General features: G+C 39.9%; 6 protein-coding genes across 6 annotated transcripts; 5 read left to right on the top strand and 1 right to left on the bottom strand.

Annotated features, from left to right (window-relative positions):
* Window positions 1-485: 485 nt before the first annotated feature.
* Window positions 486-2,982, top strand: LOC105283130 (60S ribosomal protein L15). Its single transcript, XM_011345607.2, has 5 exons — window positions 486-612; window positions 1,002-1,182; window positions 1,663-1,799; window positions 2,123-2,233; window positions 2,494-2,982. Exons 2-5 carry the CDS (start codon window positions 1,011-1,013, stop codon window positions 2,686-2,688), a joined length of 615 nt encoding a protein of 204 aa, XP_011343909.1. The 5' UTR covers window positions 486-612; window positions 1,002-1,010; the 3' UTR covers window positions 2,689-2,982.
* Window positions 2,983-3,003: 21 nt separating this feature from the next.
* LOC105283123 (actin-related protein 2/3 complex subunit 3) lies at window positions 3,004-4,510 on the bottom strand. The gene is made up of 4 exons (XM_011345596.3): window positions 4,364-4,510; window positions 3,606-3,782; window positions 3,328-3,523; window positions 3,004-3,226 (listed from the first exon to the last, which is right to left on the bottom strand). The coding sequence occupies exons 1-4, from the start codon at window positions 4,367-4,369 to the stop codon at window positions 3,072-3,074; spliced, it is 534 nt and encodes a 177-aa protein (XP_011343898.1). The 5' UTR covers window positions 4,370-4,510; the 3' UTR covers window positions 3,004-3,071.
* Window positions 4,511-4,701: 191 nt separating this feature from the next.
* On the top strand, window positions 4,702-8,242 carry LOC105283122 (zinc finger protein 665). Its single transcript, XM_011345594.3, has 3 exons — window positions 4,702-5,018; window positions 5,105-5,272; window positions 5,360-8,242. The coding sequence occupies exons 1-3, from the start codon at window positions 4,851-4,853 to the stop codon at window positions 7,604-7,606; spliced, it is 2,583 nt and encodes an 860-aa protein (XP_011343896.2). The 5' UTR covers window positions 4,702-4,850; the 3' UTR covers window positions 7,607-8,242.
* An 857-nt stretch (window positions 8,243-9,099) lies between these two features.
* On the top strand, window positions 9,100-12,084 carry LOC105283121 (glutathione S-transferase). The gene is made up of 4 exons (XM_011345592.2): window positions 9,100-9,221; window positions 9,927-10,063; window positions 11,046-11,213; window positions 11,474-12,084. The coding sequence occupies exons 2-4, from the start codon at window positions 9,931-9,933 to the stop codon at window positions 11,779-11,781; spliced, it is 609 nt and encodes a 202-aa protein (XP_011343894.1). The 5' UTR covers window positions 9,100-9,221; window positions 9,927-9,930; the 3' UTR covers window positions 11,782-12,084.
* A 590-nt stretch (window positions 12,085-12,674) lies between these two features.
* On the top strand, window positions 12,675-13,744 carry LOC105283120. The gene is made up of 2 exons (XM_020032904.2): window positions 12,675-13,164; window positions 13,657-13,744. The coding sequence occupies exons 1-2, from the start codon at window positions 12,865-12,867 to the stop codon at window positions 13,660-13,662; spliced, it is 306 nt and encodes a 101-aa protein (XP_019888463.1). The 5' UTR covers window positions 12,675-12,864; the 3' UTR covers window positions 13,663-13,744.
* A 100-nt stretch (window positions 13,745-13,844) lies between these two features.
* Window positions 13,845-15,972, top strand: LOC105283119 (glutathione S-transferase). Its single transcript, XM_011345590.3, has 5 exons — window positions 13,845-13,987; window positions 14,240-14,375; window positions 14,706-14,873; window positions 15,262-15,401; window positions 15,566-15,972. Exons 2-5 carry the CDS (start codon window positions 14,243-14,245, stop codon window positions 15,731-15,733), a joined length of 609 nt encoding a protein of 202 aa, XP_011343892.1. The 5' UTR covers window positions 13,845-13,987; window positions 14,240-14,242; the 3' UTR covers window positions 15,734-15,972.
* The last annotated feature ends 1,970 nt before the right edge of the window (window positions 15,973-17,942 follow it).

Raw genomic sequence — 17,942 nt, 5'->3', positions numbered from 1 at the left:
CGGACTTTTTCTCGTTTTCTTCTTTTTGATGTATCGCAGTCGAGCGCTTTCTTCAGTTGATGATGACGGAAGCGATAACGTGAGGTGCAGGTGAGAAGAACTGAACCGGAACCGTCGCGGGAGTGCGATGAATGCATGGGATCTATGCCAAGTAATTCTATGAGGCGAAATAATGATTTGAATGGAATTGACGCTTTGGGGAATACGTTCGAGTGCGAAGTCGATTGAAGAAATTGGATTAAACGATTAAAGTGATAGAAGAAACTATTGCGATAAAATACGTTTTCACCAAATCATCGGATAAAATAAATTATAAGCGGAAGAACGTGTTTCTGTATTCTGATGTAATTTTCAATCTGACCCAGATGACTTTTTATACTTGCAATCCCTCTCTTCCCTCCCCTGCAGGAATTGCAAATTGTACGTGTATTTATATCCCGCCAAATCTGCGTCTGCAGAATTATCGACAGAAGTTTGTGTTCATAGTTCGCAGAGCTGCTACTCAGGTCTCCGAGAGCCATGTGAAGTGTGCGCCCTCTCGAGCCATTTTGCAGGCACTTTGTAGACCGGAGAAGAGATCGATTCTTTCCTTGGCTTCCTTCGTCGTGGCGGGTGAGTGACGTTTAATAAAAATCGTGCTGTATCGTAGGCATCCCGAGTAATACGGAAATCGCGACGCGACGAGATCGTTCACTGCGCTTTCCCGTTCGAGATATTCTGTTATTTTTCTTGTACCCTCGCGCCGATCAATTATATTTTCCTTAACAAGAATGCTAACCTCAAAGTTACTCGCCGCACTTCGCGTTCGTGTTCCTCGAGGGCCTCGAGGAAGATTGTATTCCGTTAGCGCGTTCGCAAATTCCTGAGAGCGTCTCTTGCAAACGATAATTTAAGCGTGCGTGAGGCAAAACGATTTGTTTACGTTAAAAAAATATTAGCGCCGTGCTGCCGGAATCGCAAACGATGCACCAATTAACGGCTTGTCGATCGCATCTGTGCAGGAAGTCGCGATGGCGGGGCATAAGTATGTGACGGAGTTGTACCGCAAGAAGCAGAGCGATGTGCTCCGCTGCTTGTTGCGCATCAGATGCTGGCACTACCGCCAATTAACGAAGATTCATCGTGCCCCCAGACCGTCTAGGCCCGATAAAGCTCGTCGTCTGGGTTACAAAGCTAAGCAAGGTAAGAATTCTCATTTATTTATTCGATACTTTGCAGTGCTTCGTGATTGCAATTTTTGTTACTAAAGACAGTTTGGAAAACTTTTATGTAATTTCTTGAGAATATCTGTATCTGTCGGCACGTGGAGTGGAAGCGTAGCGGCATCACACAATTTTCAAGTTTCTTTGTTATTTTCGATATTTTCCGATATGTTTTATATTATTTATATTTTTTTCTGTTTGCCGAGAAAGAATGGATTTAGTAATAATGATTTTGTGTAATTATAATGTGTCGAATTTATTTAATCGGTAGTTGCACTTGAGATTCAAACCAAGCACGTTTCACACATGAAAGAAAAGATTAAATGATGATTTGGTTCATGCACCACTCTGACTTTTTCTGAGGAGAAGCATACCATGGCGTACTGATAAAATTGATCGACTTCACGATGAAAATCCACGTGGTCATAACCTAGAATGAACAAGAGATTTTGTGATGCAGGTTTTGTCATCTTTAGAATCCGCGTGCGCCGTGGTGGTCGCAAGCGCCCAGTCCCTAAGGGCGCGACCTATGGCAAGCCTAAGAGCCACGGAGTCAACCAACTGAAACCTACGAGAAAACTGCAATCGGTTGCCGAGGTAAGAAATTGAAAGACATGTACACAGTTACGCAAAACATTTTAGAAATCTAAAGTCTTTGTATGATGAATTGTACCATGCACCACTCTTACATTTCAATGGGGAGATACGAGTACTTTCTGACAAAAATACATGAAAATTATAGAATTTTGTTACTGTTATATCAAACAGATAAATTATTTTTCTTGTTAAAAATGATAATAGAATTTTATTAATGAGAAATATTGATTATTTTTCTTCCTTGGATGTCTGAAAATTATTGTTCATTCAATATCTAACTTTCCTCTCATCAGTATTCTTCGCTACATGATGTTTCTTTGCAGGAACGTGTCGGACGCCATTGCGGTGGCTTGCGAGTACTGAACAGTTACTGGGTAGCCCAAGACTCTTCATACAAATACTATGAAGTTATTCTGGTTGATCCTGCCCACAAGGTAAACCATATTAAAATTGTTAATTATTATTTATAAAAAATTTTATTTTAACTATTAAGCTGATATATTCGTCTTTAATGATCCTCGCAATGATGATACTTTATACCAAGAATGAGAGTGACCATGATTTTTTATCTTCCTTGGATGTCTGAACACGAGGATAAATTTTCGATAGCTGTTACGAGAATTTACTTGTCGAATTGTTTTTAATAATTATTATTTAATTTATTAAATTATTAATAACAAATCTTTCGTTCCAGGCAATACGTAATGATCCTAAGGTGAACTGGATATGCAACGCGGTGCAGAAACACCGTGAACTTCGTGGCAAGACCTCTGCTGGCAGAAGCTCGCGTGGATTAGGCAAGGGACATCGTTACTCGCAAACGATCGGCGGCTCACGTCACGCCGCATGGAAGAGGCGAAACACGCTGTCGCTTCGCAGGAAGCGATAATTATTTCATTTCTAACTACGTCGTACATACAAGATACATCATTTTATTGCCGCGTGTCATGCTGTGTCAATATCATGACGTATCCTGTAAAAAAAAGAATAAATACTTCTTTCCTAAAAATTGTAAAACTTACAGGAATCCATTTTCTTTTTTTTTTCTGCGCTTTAGAAATCTTACAGCGGTACATGTGAAATCTTTAATTCGTTAAACAATTTCATGATGTTTTACTAGAGGAAAAGTTACCGAACTGTACGTATTGTATGTGATATAACAGTAATAATGGGTAAAAATTCTAACTGAATTGACTTCTTTATATTTTGATCACATATATTTTAAAACAATTATAAAGGAAGTTAATTTAAAAACAATATACAGAAGAACTCTCATTGCCCGGGTCCTGACAGCGACTTGTCCATGAATTTCTTTTTCGCGAAGCAGAGCCACCATTTACTCGGCTTCCCAGCCTCACCATATACCTTTTCGACAATCCTGACAGCAGTCTCCTGCCTGATCTGATGGAGATACTGTCTCATGAGATCTGAAATGAAAAATAACATTTAATTTATCGAGAACAAGAATACGCGAAAATATTAATATTTAAAATTATATAGCGGCGCTCTCTGCGAGCTCGATACTCACCCGCTTCGGCAGGACTGCTCGGTTTGGCATACACGGAATTCAAAGGAAAGCCGGGATCACCGGGAACATCGAATTTGGAGATAGCAAGAGAGAACATCTCGTTCATGGCTTGCGGCTGGGTCGCACATTTTTGTAATTTTTTTAAACACTCCGTGATAAAGAGAGTAATATAGATTAAAACCCTGTCAGCCTCGCTCTGCGATATAAAAGTGCAATTTGATGGATACAGTTTGCTTCTATGGCTCTTATGATAGTGAGAGTGTTTTTAAGAGTGTTACCTTGATCTCGTACGTCCTGAAAAACACATTTGCCTTGAAGAAGTATAATGCCTCGTCAATTATATCTTGTTCCTTGTTGTTGAAGGGAGGTGCTGGACCTCTAAATGTGGTTTTGATCGGCAACAGCGCCATATTTCCGATGGTGCCATGGCTCTTGGTAAAGCTTGAATGGTATGCCTGGAAATTTAAACAAAAAAAGAGATCACAAATTATAATCTTACAAATTCATAAAGTGAGTGCATATGTCTAATCCATGCTAATAATCTGCAGCAGACACTTGTCAATAATACAATATTAGTTGTTTGTATTATTGCATAGTAAATGCATTGTCTGAAATTCAATTACTACTGCGCGATAATTCTCGAATTATTGGAAGCTTGCAGAAATTTGTAGGATTTTCCTCTTTCGTTGATAACAACGGAACAGGAACGTGCCATGTCAACCAAAATACTTCCTACTGTCATCGTTATCGAGCTTCCGTAAAATGACTCATCTTTCCAGTCAGTACAGCTATGTACACACAATCCGACAAGCTTTTGCAAGCTTTTTGCAAGCTTCGAAATCATTCAACGATATGTTGTGTTCTTGGAATGTTTTGACGTAGAATGCAAATTGTATACACGAATACTTGAGAAACAAGAATGGAATAATCCAAGCTGTGAACTTAGCTGCGAGTGACAGTACAGTGACACGGTTAGGTTACGCCCTCGCGATCGCGCGAGGGGCTCGAAGGTCCACGTGCAGATTTCACAACTCACAGGCATGATGGTGAAGGCGAGGAGGTGGCTGTTTAACAGGAACAATCGTTTCCCTCGGTCTGTCGCGATAATAAACAACACGCCGACCGACTATGACATCCCGCGGTCGCGACGAACCGAGCGAAGCGAGAGCGAAGATAACCTAATAGTTCGGACGTGCGACAGCAGGTCGCGCTGAGAAACCTCGATGAGCGATGAGAGATAGCGTGTTGACGACGTTCAGGGGCGCGAGTCGCGACGAGGAGCCGCGAGACGTGTGCAGCACACAACGATGTGACGGGTTGTGTGCGTGCGGACAACGATTTCAAGTTTCGACGATGACGTCGCGTGGAAAGTCACCGATCCTGTGAAAGCGTCCACGCGAATTTGGCGTTCGCGGCCCTTCGTGGGAGAGGGCAAGAAAACCACGGAGCGAGAGAGAGAGAGAGAGGAAAAAGAAGAAAGAGAGAAAATAGAGGCTCGTTGCTCGAACGCGCATCGGTTCCCGATGGAGATCCACGGCGATATGTTGATCCCGGCGAGTCACGACGTCAGCCTGTGCCGCGTGTGTCTGTCCATGGATCACGACAATCAGTGCATTTTTCGTAAAGACTGGAATAATCCGAGTGACACCTTCATGCTGTCGGAGAAGCTGCAACTGTGCAGTGGTGTGGAGGTCCGTCTCCTTTTTGTTTTCCTTTTTCTTTCTCACATCGTACGAGTGCTATGGTGTATTGCTTACGCGGGACAGTTTGCTTACAGGTTCTGCAGGATGATGGTTTGCCCACAAGCATCTGTACCAGATGTATGATCAAAGTCAACGTTGCCTATGAACTGCGACAACAGTGTCAGAGATCAGACATGGAGCTCAGAAGGCTGTACGGGAAAGCGTTGAAGAAGTATATTGTCACCGACAGTGTTCCCGTGAAGGTACTTTTGTTTTTGTCTAAAGAAAAATAGTAATTCCAACATTTGTAAGCTGATCACTTACATCTCTTTTCTAATTCCTCATTGCAGGATCAATCTTGTCAAACCGACCTATTTTTTACCTCGAATACAATCAAATCGGAGCACAATGCTGAGTTGAGTGTAAACGACGAGATCGATGTACACAAAAGTAGCTATGCAACAGAATCAAAAGGAGTCATGAGACGTGAGCAAGTTTTAAATGTCCCGAGCGAAATCAATCATGTAGAGGATATCCCAATAGATGATGAACTGGATATGGACTGTGTTAGTAAGTCTAAGCAAGTAGGATACGAGAAAGCAACTAAAAAGGAAGCTTGCCGGACGAGAAGATTTACTATGTTCAAAAGAGTCACATCTATGGAGAACTTGAAAAATTATAAGGAGAGGCAGCGAAGGTATATCAAAAAGAGCGTCAAACGCGACGCCAGCGATAGCGAGTGCCACACAAGAACGAGGAATGCCCACAGTAGAACGGATGAAACGTCCGAGTACGAATTACAGTATAAATGTTCGAAATGTGATAGATTATATTCCAGTAAGAAGTCTTTAGATAGACACACGCTGACTCATAATGAGAAAAAGTTCAAATGCGATGACTGTGATAAGGAATTTTTCTGCCTGGATAAACTACTCAAGCACGTTAATTTGCACAAAACGAAGGAGAAGCCAAAGCCGGTGTCGTGCAGGATATGCAACAAGAGCTTCAGGAAGACCGACACCATGGTCAGACACCTGAACGTACACAAAAAGGTGAATCCCAAGGAAGTTTTCTGTATACTGAAAGAGATACGGGACAAGAGAAAATCCGAGAATATTCTGGAATCTTCTGACGAATCTCACAATATGTTGTTAACCGGCAAGGACGAGGAAACGACGAATGACGAGAAGTCACAAAGTGAGAACGACGGCACGACGAGGGAACTGAGGAAACGTAGCGTAAGAGCGGAGCAGAGGAGCTCGGATCTGTTGAACAGCGATTCCAGCGACGACAGATTCGAGCCCTCGTGCGACGCGTCGTTCTATCACTGCGAGCACTGCAGCAAGCGTTATTCCACCGAGAGAGCTCTCCAACGTCATCTGTTGGTACACGATGAGAAGAAATACGTCTGCAACGTTTGCAACATGAAGTTTTTCCGGCCGGATAGACTTAAAAGCCACAAGGATAGGTACGGCCACGACGAGAGCAAGGTATGCTCAGAACCGCAGAAACCGCCTGACGACAAGTCGGCCATCAAGCTGATAAACAGCTGGATAAGGGAGGAGTTGGACTCGGACAACGAGGGCAAGGGTTTTCCTTGTAAGCTCTGCGGCAAGTCGTACGACACGAAGAAGTCCCTGGTGAAGCATCAGGTGAACGCGCACGAGACGAAGCGGGATCCGTACTGCGCGAGCAGCAAGGACCATCTGGAAAGAGGCGGCCCGGAGAAGTCGAAGCCGTACACGTGCGAGGAGTGCAACAAGTCGTTCGAAAAGGAGATCAAGTTACAGCGGCACCTCCGTATCCACGAGCGTGCCAAGGAGCAGCAGGACGCGAACTTCAAGCGCTTCCTCTGCCACATATGTAGCAAAACGTTCCGCCAGAACACCGGGCTGATGTTCCACATGCGCACGCACACCGGCTACAAGCCGCACGTGTGCAAGTACTGCGGCCGCGGCTTCACGTCCAACTCGAACTGCATCAATCACGAGCGGACCCACACGGGCGACCGGCCGTTCGTTTGCCAGTACTGCAGCGCGGCCTTCGCCAAGTCTTGCACCCTCAAGGCACACATCACCACGCACACCGGCGAGGCGAATTATCACTGCAAAACCTGCGGCAAGTCGTTCCGCCGGCTGAAATACCTCAAGGAGCACCGTTTCACGCACACCGGCGAGAAGCCGTACGCGTGCAAGATATGCGGCACCGCGTACAGCCATTCCGGCAGTCTGTTCGTGCACGAGAAGAAGTGCAAGGCGCAGTACAACAATTATCAGCCGAGCGTGGCGCAAAACGCGCAACAGGCCGCCTACGGTCAGTCGGCCGCTCAGATCGTCGCCGGCGGCGTTTCCGCGGCATCCCCCTCGGTCATCACGCCCATCATCAATACGTTGCCGCAGGCGCAGCTGAGCGTAGTCAATAGTACTCTGAACGTGCAGACGGGCAAGAATTACGTGGACAACGTTCAACGGACGAGTGCGGCGCACACGGCGAGCACCGCAGTCGTCTCGTCGAGCCTGCACTCGAGTGCTGATATTCCCGAAATGAATACCCCCGTCAAGAATTTCGCCATTATTGGGCAGATGTTTCACATGTAGTGGCATGAGATGTATGTAAGCGAAAAGTGTGCAGGCAAGCGCGCGTCTCTCAAAAGACTTCACTGTGATAAACGTCTCTTTTTCTACTGATAGGCAAGGCGTATTTTATACTTTGAATGTAACTGCTTATTCTTTTGTAATTTGCGTTAATTTAGATTTGTATGTTATATAACGTTTTGTATATACGAAATGTTCAGTATAATGTATACTGTATATTACGAATACGGGAAAGTTGAGATGTAGTACGTACATTTTATATTTCGCACGCGGATTTTATTAGAAATTTATACCGTGCAGAAATTCTAATGTAGAGTTTCTATCAATGCTGTATGTCGAGATTACGTAAAGAATTTTGTGACAGCACGTGTACATATAACATTGCATATTTGATATTTTAATTGAATTGTTATTATTGTACATACGTACGTATGTATTGTATATATATACAATTGTACGTGTAATTGTGTTACGCGGATCACTCGTCTGTTAAATAAGGTCGTGTCAGTCACAATCTCAAGTTCTTACGAGTTTTATCACATTGCGAAAATAACAATTTTTTATCAGGAGTGATGACACATGAAATGACTTGCGTGTTCACAACTTATTTGAGCAAATAAAAATTTTGCACTCGTACAAATTTAGCCTTTTTTATCTATGAATTTAAAATATCCTTATGATTACCAAATCAGGAGTCCATTCTAATTCATTTCTTTAAATTCTTCAATGTGTACGATACATATTCTCATACAAATTATTTATATTCTTGCTTATATTTTTATTTCATATTTTTACACCATCAAGTAACTCGGAACATTAATTCAAATTAAATATATTCACAAATTTTATATTTATATACAAAATCTATAATTTTAACTGTCGCGTGTATTTAATTGTAAAATCCATTTTTAATAATTTAATGTGTAGAAGCTCGAGTGAGAATTCTTTATCTTCTTTTACTTCGCCTTCGTACAGATTATCTTTATAAAAATTTTAATGTTATACATTCGATATTGACCAGTCAGATGAAATATAAATGAAATGATAGCTGACTTATCAATGTGTTTATACGTATATATCGAAAAAAAGAGTTATCTAATTTTTTATGACGGAGAATTTTAAATAAGATAAAAGTCTTAAAAACACGCGATAACACGCACGCGTTCTTCGAATATCGTCAAAAAGGTTTTTGTTCAGATAAGGGCATCTATCACGTAACTTTTCCCCTAAGATGAAAAACGAAAAATGAAAATTTCGCGTGAACTTTTACGTTATGATTTGCTACTGAGATGAAGAAATTTTCATTTTTCATTTTCCATCCTAGGGGAAAAGTTACGTGATAGATGCCCTGAACACTGCTACTAAAAAAGGTTTTCACTCAGAAAAGAGGACTGCTACTAAGGTGACTTGTGTCTACCTAGTAAATTTCTCTTGGAGCCTAACGTGTACCCTATATCGAAAGTCACAATAAGATTCGGTTATGGGGGTAAGCCGAGTAGTAGGGGCAAGCAATGAATAAATTTATCGCTAGTTTCGCCGGCAGTATCACTAGTTGGTGACTGTCCGTGACCGGAGCTGGCAGACTTCATTTCTCGTGTGGAATTTCTCTTGAGTAAATGTAAATATATCTTCTGCATTCTTGCTTTAATATCTAAACAAATTGACTTAATTCAGGATTGCACAATATTGCAAACAAGTGTTTTATTGTATAGTGTATGAATATCAACCGGCTTAATTAATACCTGTTGATTGTTACGCGGGAAAGTAGGTCAATTATTGCGCAATAGTGAAGCAATAACATCAAAACGACAATTAATTAGTTTGATATAATAATTTGGAATAGATAATAATTTAGAATCATAATGTAGGTCATAGCGAATATTCATATTGATCAGAAATACGATAGTAGACATAAGCTTTTGCGTAATGGCGTGTCTTATTAATATCAGGAACGTACAAATTGAGGGTGGACTATGAATAAATAGAAATGAAAACTATGAATAAAACTTGTCTGCAAAGTGCGTAATGCTATGTCGATTAAACTATTTTTTCCTTTACATCTCGCTGAGAAATAACTCTTTAAAATGTTCCTGAGAATGTGCTAATGTCAAAAATATATATGCAAATATATATACAAATTGTAGAATAGTTTTGATTAAAATATTATTTGAATCAAATCTAATATTAGAAAAAATTGTTCTGATAATGTTCTGAGAGAGAAGACCGGTTATATTATATTAATTCTTGAAATATAAAAATTCTTTGCATTTTCCTTGAGTTATATCAAGAATGAAGCTGAAAAAACGAGCATTTTTCTTTTCAGCAACATGCCTGTCTACAAGCTAACTTACTTCCCCGTTAAAGCGTTGGGCGAGCCAATTCGCTTCCTGTTTAGCTATGCTGGCATTGACTTCATCGATGATCGCTTTGACAGAGAAGACTGGCCGAAGCTTAAGACAAGTAAGTACATCTATAAGAACAGATTGTTAATATGCATTCTATTTCGTGACTGCTTGAAGTCGATCGTTATTCCGAAATTTGGTATGTCAGCAGTTGCTTCAGCAATCCAATATCATATATTGATATAATTGTCTGGAAAACTACTTTTTATTGTAAAGAATTGTATATTTTTTGTGAGTATGAAATATTTACAGTGAATTATCGTATTCTGGATTTAGTTTTAATATTCAATGAGATGACTTAAATTTAAATTTACCGTTTTGCGTGAGGAGTCTTCTGATAACTCGCAGAAATAAAATACGATAGTTTTATCAACAATGCAATTAATTGTTTCTTATTATGTATTATAATGCTCCACGGGACAATCGGTATTGTCGAGCGGATACAATGCTCGATTCAACCGCTAAATGAACAACATGCTGCGGATATATTATACGGTTTCATTGGAAATAGTATGTTTGTGTAAAGAAAACACTGGCACGAATTCAGTTCCGAGTAGAACAGCAAGATGCGCCAAGAAATTTGCAATTAGATGAAAGTCATCGTTGCGTCATGAAGCCACGTAGAAAATAATTATTATAATAATATTATAATAAAAAGATATATTATATATAAGATATATTATAATATAATTATATTATAATATTATTATAATATTATTATTATTATTAGGACTTTTCCACTCAGTTCAGTCCGCTTTATCCACTCACGAGCGTTGAGTCGTGAGTTACCGGACACCCTGTATATTTAATAAAAACTTGCAAAATTTTCATTTAATAAATTGTAACATGAACAATATTTTGAAACTTGAATAAATAATTTAATGAGTAATTTTTAAATATGTCTAAAAATAACTTATATCGTTATAGTTTAATATTCATCGTATAATAGATAGAAATTCCAGCAGTTTTCTGTTTGTAAGATTTATTTAATTTTAACATCTTCCATTCGTGCGCTTTGACTTTTTTCTGTAATTCTTCAGCTATGCCATTCGGGCAAGTGCCCGTACTCGAGGTAGATGGAAAGAAGATCAACCAGTCTGTGGCTATCTGCCGTTACCTGGCGAAGCAATGCGGTCTTGCTGGCAAGAACGACTGGGAAGCTTTGGAAATCGATGTCGCTGTTGATAACATACATGACTTACGCTCGAGTAAGTAAAAGATATTTCATACATCCTCATAATTCCTTTCGGATGTTCAGTCATCGCAATCAGAATTTCGCGGACAGACACAATCTCGATGAGATACTAATTTCAATATCATTTCTTCGTAACGGCAAGATATTGATATAGAGATCCATTTTCTCGTAATTATATAAAATTTATGCGCATCCGCGAGTTCGATTCAGCATAATTAATCATTTCGAACGCTTCATTGAGAATGCTCATTTATTCATTTTTTTGTTTGTTAGAAATCGCGCTGTTCCATTACGAGAGCAACGAGGCGGTCAAAGCTGAGAAACGTCGAATGGTAGACGAACAGGTGCCCTTCTATCTGAGTCGTCTGAACGATCAGGTGAAGAAGAATGGCGGTTACTTCGTCGGTGGCGCACTGTCCTGGGCCGACTTAACTTTCGTCGCTATCCTGGACTACTTGAACTTTATGATGGGGAAAGACATCATTGAACCGTACGACAGTCTGAAGCAACTCAAGCAGAAGGTTCTCGAGATACCGGCCATCAAGAGCTGGGTCGCCAAGCGTCCGCCGACCGACGCGTAATCTTATCAGACGGTTGAACATTCGGGCTCCATCGCGGAAGGAATCATCTCGATTGGAGCAAAATGTGAATTTATTTCCTTGTGCTATTCTTACTTGTACCTACGCTTGTACCTATGATTATTAGGTGACACATTTAGAATCGCACGCCGGATATATCAGATGTATCAGATGTTTCTCAATGCCCGTGAGAGGCTGATTATTATTCATACACGGGAGCAATGATAAGGACAATACTAATTTTCCGCAAAGATTGCAATTATAGTTTTGTACTTCAATAAATCACTCATTTCCGTTAATGATCTCTCATTCTTGCAGATTTATTTATTCTCCCACTTCTTCCGTTCGCTCAGCGTTCGTCATAGCACGCCTGCGTTTCCCTTTCCGCGTTTATTGCGTTGCGGCTTCTCTCCTATTTCATGAGACGGACCTCGCATCCGAGCCGAGGCCAATGCAATTGCAATCGTGTTGAATTGTCGGTAAAAATTTTCCATCGACTCGGTGCATGAGATTGCACCAAGCGGCGCAATCGCGAGCTTCTAAACGTAAGAGCCACATTTCGTTCCCCGAGGTCGAGTACCTCGTATCTCTCCCGAGCACTGTTTATTCGAGTACGACAAATAAGATAAAGTGCGGGGTAATTAATCCGATTGCGAAACCCTGATAATGCTGTATCATAGGAGTAACCGTGTGGGACACTATGACGTGGCTTTGCGATTGCCACATCGTTTGCGTTTGCATAGAGTAACGCGATTGAAGGTCGGTTCAATTACGGACGAGGGGGACTGGCTGTTCACACCAGTAATATATATTAGTAGCAATTTTTTAGCAACTAGCATTAGTAGCAATTATATTAATATTATATTATTTTTAATATTATACATATATATTTTTTTAATATTATATTAATAGCATTAATATTGAATTAGCAAGCTATTAGTAATTAATAATAATAGTGAATTGGCGAAGACACAGAAACATGGTGTAATCGAATCATTCCTCGATACGTAGCTGCAGAAATGACTTCTTCGCGCACACGAAGTCTGAAGGATACACTTCAATTAAGCATGGAAATAAGAATTCAGCATGGTATCTGTATCTGCTGCTGCATGGATCTGCATCCCGAGATGGATCGGTTGCAAAACATCATACAAATTATCACTATTAATAGTACGTACACGTATACGTATTATGTACGGAAGAGCTGAGTCACGTAACGATACGCGCATCTGCAACATCATGCACGTCGCAGATAATATCGGCACGAAACGCGTCTCATTGACGGTAAATCCTGGTGGCACGGATCGGTACGCGAAAGCGACAGTCGCATGTGGGAAACATGTGGCGAGCAAATTGTACGCAGGATTTGCGCTGTCATCGCCGCCGGTAAAAAATATTTACTCACCACACACGTTATCAAGGATTAAGTCCTGATACTTTTGTTATCACACGCGTCGACTGATTAATGTAAAACATTACTCGGGTAAGTGCGTGTGACTTGCATAATTACACAGCGTTGCGGTGCCGCACGCACATGTGTACATGCGTGTACCCAATGTCGTTGATAATTACTTAATATAACAACGTTGATAAAAACAATTTATCATAATGCCAGGACTGGAAAAAAAGTTTCTCTAGCGCAGAATAATTTTAAGTTACTTTTCTGTCGCGCGGACGTACGGATTTATAATATTTAAATATTATATTAAAATATTAATTAAAACATTTATTAAAATATTATTTAACATTTATCAGATGAAGCTCTTTACGCCTGTAACTTATTAAAACGCCGATCAGTTGACACGCACGTTGTTTCACCCTGTTGCTTTGCATCATGAGAAGAATTCCGTTTAACGCAAAATAAAATATAATTTCTAGCAATGAGCGTCGCCGCGAAACGTTCGGATTTCATGGGAAATGTGCAGAAAAAGCTTGATAATTCGTGCGAATTATCTCCTTGGATCCCGCTCGATTACATCACGCGCGTACAGACGTACGATAGCTTCGTACGTATATACGCTCGCGCGTGTGTATGAAGTGCCTCCATGGAACAATCTGACAGACCGGTGTGTGTCCTTACGCAACTAACTAAGCATCGTGAAGTATCGCTTGGACCGTTCACTCAGTCGTTCACAGTTCGAGGGAAACACCACATCGGCTGCCAGAGACTCGATCGTCGCGTGTGACCAGAGTAAGAATACACTACGAGGTAATTAATAATTGTAGCATTATTTTTCACGTGATTCGCTTCTAGATTAAATAATTAATTAATAACCGACGCCCACATGCAAGATAACGATTTTTCAAAGTTGCGTTTCTGCCGACTGCGCGACGTTGCTGGGAAGAGATTGTCCGCGAAGAAATAATAATTATTACACATAACGAAGCGTGAAGTAGATGCGGAGAATGCGCTGAATATGTTGAATGTACACTGAATATCCGACATCCGCGCTATTTTCAGAACATGTCGACGTACAAGCTAACATACTTCAACGTCACCGGCCTTGGGGAGTGTATTAGGTACTTGTTGAGCCAATGCGGCATCAAGTTCGAGGATGTCAGGATCAACTTCGACGACTGGCCCAAGCATAAAGCAAGTAAGTTACCGCTCATATTATACAATTATCGTTATTTCATTAAAAACAGAGGAGAGACATAGTGTGACCGCTGCAAAGACTTACATATACCTGAATTTATATTTTATATTAATCTTAAATATTTAATTAATGTTAAAAATTTATTTAATTTATATTGCCACCTATTTAATCATATTTCCATGATTAACCGCTGCAAAAACTTACATATACCTGAATTTATATTTTATATTAATCTTAAAGATTGAATTGATATTAAAAATTTTACTTAATGTTAAAAAGTTATTTAATTTATATCGCCGATTTAATCATATTTCCGCGATTAACGTGCAGACATGCCGATGGGCCAAATGCCGATCCTGGAGATCGACGGCAAGGTGTACCACCAGTCCAAGGCCATCTCCCGCTTCCTCGCTAAGAAAGGCAAGCTGTACGGAGCCAACGAGATCGAAGCGATGGAGATCGACGCCGTGGTCGACGATATCGAAGACTTGAGACACGGTGAGCACACGTAGCCAGCAGCCAGTGGGAACGAGCGGCGAATGACAAGCCGGCGATTATGTAATCGCAAACACACACATGCATATACGCATTGCACGCACATACTGTAATTTCTCGGTTTATTCCGTTGCCCACGGGAGAGTCGATTACTCAACATGGGGTGGGGCGGAATCAAGGGGGGGGGGAGAGGGGGGCTTTATAATGTCGCTTTTGCGTAGTACACGTGTCACGCGAGAGAGAACGGCCGCTATTTGGAATCAACAAGCCATGCACTTCCCGTGCAACGATTGTCGTTCGCCACGTCATTATCGCTCGCTTCTCTCGGCATTCCATGAAAATTCCTCGTGCTCGTGACACCATTAATGTCCTGATGCGTTTGTTCTTGCAGCTTTATCCGTATACTATTGGGAACAAGACGCCACCTTCAAAGCGAAGCTGAAGGAGATCGCCTATCAAAAACTGCCGGTCTACCTTGACAAGTTGGAGGCTCAAGTGAAGAACAACGGCGGTCACTTCGTCAATGGCAAGGTAACGATCTTCGATTAGCGTTTAGCGGAAGAGCGTCTCTTCTGGTAACAGTTGCACGTTTTTCTGAATTTCCTTTACCGTCGAGTTATTAATGATATTTATTAAAATTGTTATTTTATTTCTTGATGAGTAACTTTGCTGAGACGTATTTGTTACATTTTCAGCTGTCGTGGCCAGATTTCCTGTGGGCTGCGTACAACCAATATTTGGGCGTTGTCTTAGGAGGAGATCCGAACAAGGATCATCCAGAGTTGAAGAAACTCGTGGAGAAAGTTCAAGCCCTCCCCAACATTAAAGCTTACCGCGAGAAACGACCCAAGACTCAGTTGTAAATAAAATTCGAAGTGCCCGTATTATGTCGTCAAGATTGCAAATTTGTTATACCGTTATCATCGTTTTTACTAACTTTTTTAAATTACAATAACTGTTTTAAAAAAAAACATATAACATATTCATGAGGGAATTCCGAGTATAACTGGTTTACATACTGATCAGTACTATCGTATGACAAATGTGAGGAATTATATAATAAGGTCTGTTAAATAAAGTCATCTCGGAGATTATCGAGAGATTCTCGTTTTTCAAGTACTCATTTAAAAAAAAATTGTCTTATTACTGTCTCCTCGCGATAAAGATACGGAGATATACAGGGTGGGGCAATAACTATTACCACCTTAAATATCTTCTAATTTATAAGGTCCAGAGGAAAATTTATGTAATCAAAATTATACGGTACGAAGGGGGCTAACATATGGCGATAATAATTTTTGTCCTGGTGGAGGCGCTTCGAAGATATCAAGGTCACCTTCATTTTTTTTAATAGGTTCGGTATGTTTTTTTTCCATAATTTTATAGAGGAGCTTAAAACAAGTACGGAACTCATGACACAAAATTATTGAACAAGATTAAATGTAAATGAAAAGGATAAAAAATACATTTTTATATTAAATGAAATTTACGTTTAAAAGATGTACGAAATGACGCTTTATTAGTATGTTTTGTCGGAATGTTTTGATTTTGACATTCCTCATAAATGAGGATCAACTTGTTCTTCAAACGGATACATCGATGAAAATAAATAGTGACGTAAACTTATTTCAATGAAAACAAAGACCCTTTGAAGGCCATCTTAATAAGTTCATAGGATAAGATAAACATAAAAAGTAGTATCGATAGATGAGTCAATCGTGCAAGATGTATTCATTTGAAGAACAAGTCGACATGATGGAGAATGATCTCATTTATGGAGAATGTCAAAAAAATTCAGTGAGAGCGCAAAATTTATACGCTGAACGATATCCTAATCGCACTCAGCCTTCGCGTCGAACATTTAAAATCCTATTTATTTTCATCGATGTATCCGTTTGAAGAACAAGTTGATCCTCATTTATGAGGAATGTCAAAATCAAAACATTCCGACAAAACATACTAATAAAGCGTCATTTCGTACATCTTTTAAACGTAAATTTCATTTAATATAAAAATGTATTTTTTATCCTTTTCATTTACATTTAATCTTGTTCAATAATTTTGTGTCATGAGTTCTGTACTTGTTTTAAGCTCCTCTATAAAATTATGGAAAAAAAACATACCGAACCTATTAAAAAAAATGAAGGTGACCTTGATATCTTCGAAGCGCCTCCACCAGGACAAAAATTATTATCGCCATATGTTAGCCCCCTTCGTACCGTATAATTTTGATTACATAAATTTTCCTCTGGACCTTATAAATTAGAAGATATTTAAGGTGGTAATAGTTATTGCCCCACCCTGTATATAAAAAATAATGAGAAGCGTATTTAAAACGGTATTCATTGACGGTGCGCATACATTTACTGATACATAATCGAAATGATGGATCATTATGCTTTTATTTAGCACATTTTATGCACATGTCGTACAGCTGTTTATGCAAACGGGTGCAGTACGCGCGGGCGTACTTATTGTCAAGGAAATAAAACTAAACTAGAAACGTCAATCATCACGATGATGATGCATGTATAAAAATAAATGCTGAAATGCATTAAGTTACGTATGTATGTGACAAAACGACAGCACCAATGAAACAAGTTTCTCAGTTTACGATCATTTCCCAATGCTGTTTCAGTCAGTACCATAACTCAAGAGACAATATTCTATAATTATTGATGATTAGAATCATTATGTAATTCCAATCTATACGTAATCTTCCACTTGACACTTCCCATACAGCACAGAAGCTTGCACCAACCAACATTGCAGCAACGTTGCAACGTTGCAAATTGCAATGCAACAGTACAAAGACATTGCAGAGATATATATCCGCAAAATACCAGCACACTTGTAGCAACATGACATTAATATTTCGGAAACATTGCACAATCAAAATTTGTAATTAATTAATATTAATAATTCATTTTATTAAAACATTGGAGTCTTCCTATCCTAACGAGATTCGTTCAAATCTATTCGACCAATGATGTGTGATGACCAGAATCTAAGCTCGGTAATATATATGTGCATGCGGTGTTTGTCTCTTTCGACTATCTAAAGAACATGGTG

Source organism: Ooceraea biroi, chromosome 3, assembly GCF_003672135.1.
Source record: "Ooceraea biroi isolate clonal line C1 chromosome 3, Obir_v5.4, whole genome shotgun sequence".
Classification (NCBI taxonomy): Eukaryota; Metazoa; Arthropoda; class Insecta; order Hymenoptera; family Formicidae; genus Ooceraea; species Ooceraea biroi.
This window is presented reverse-complemented; position numbering and strand designations above follow the sequence as displayed.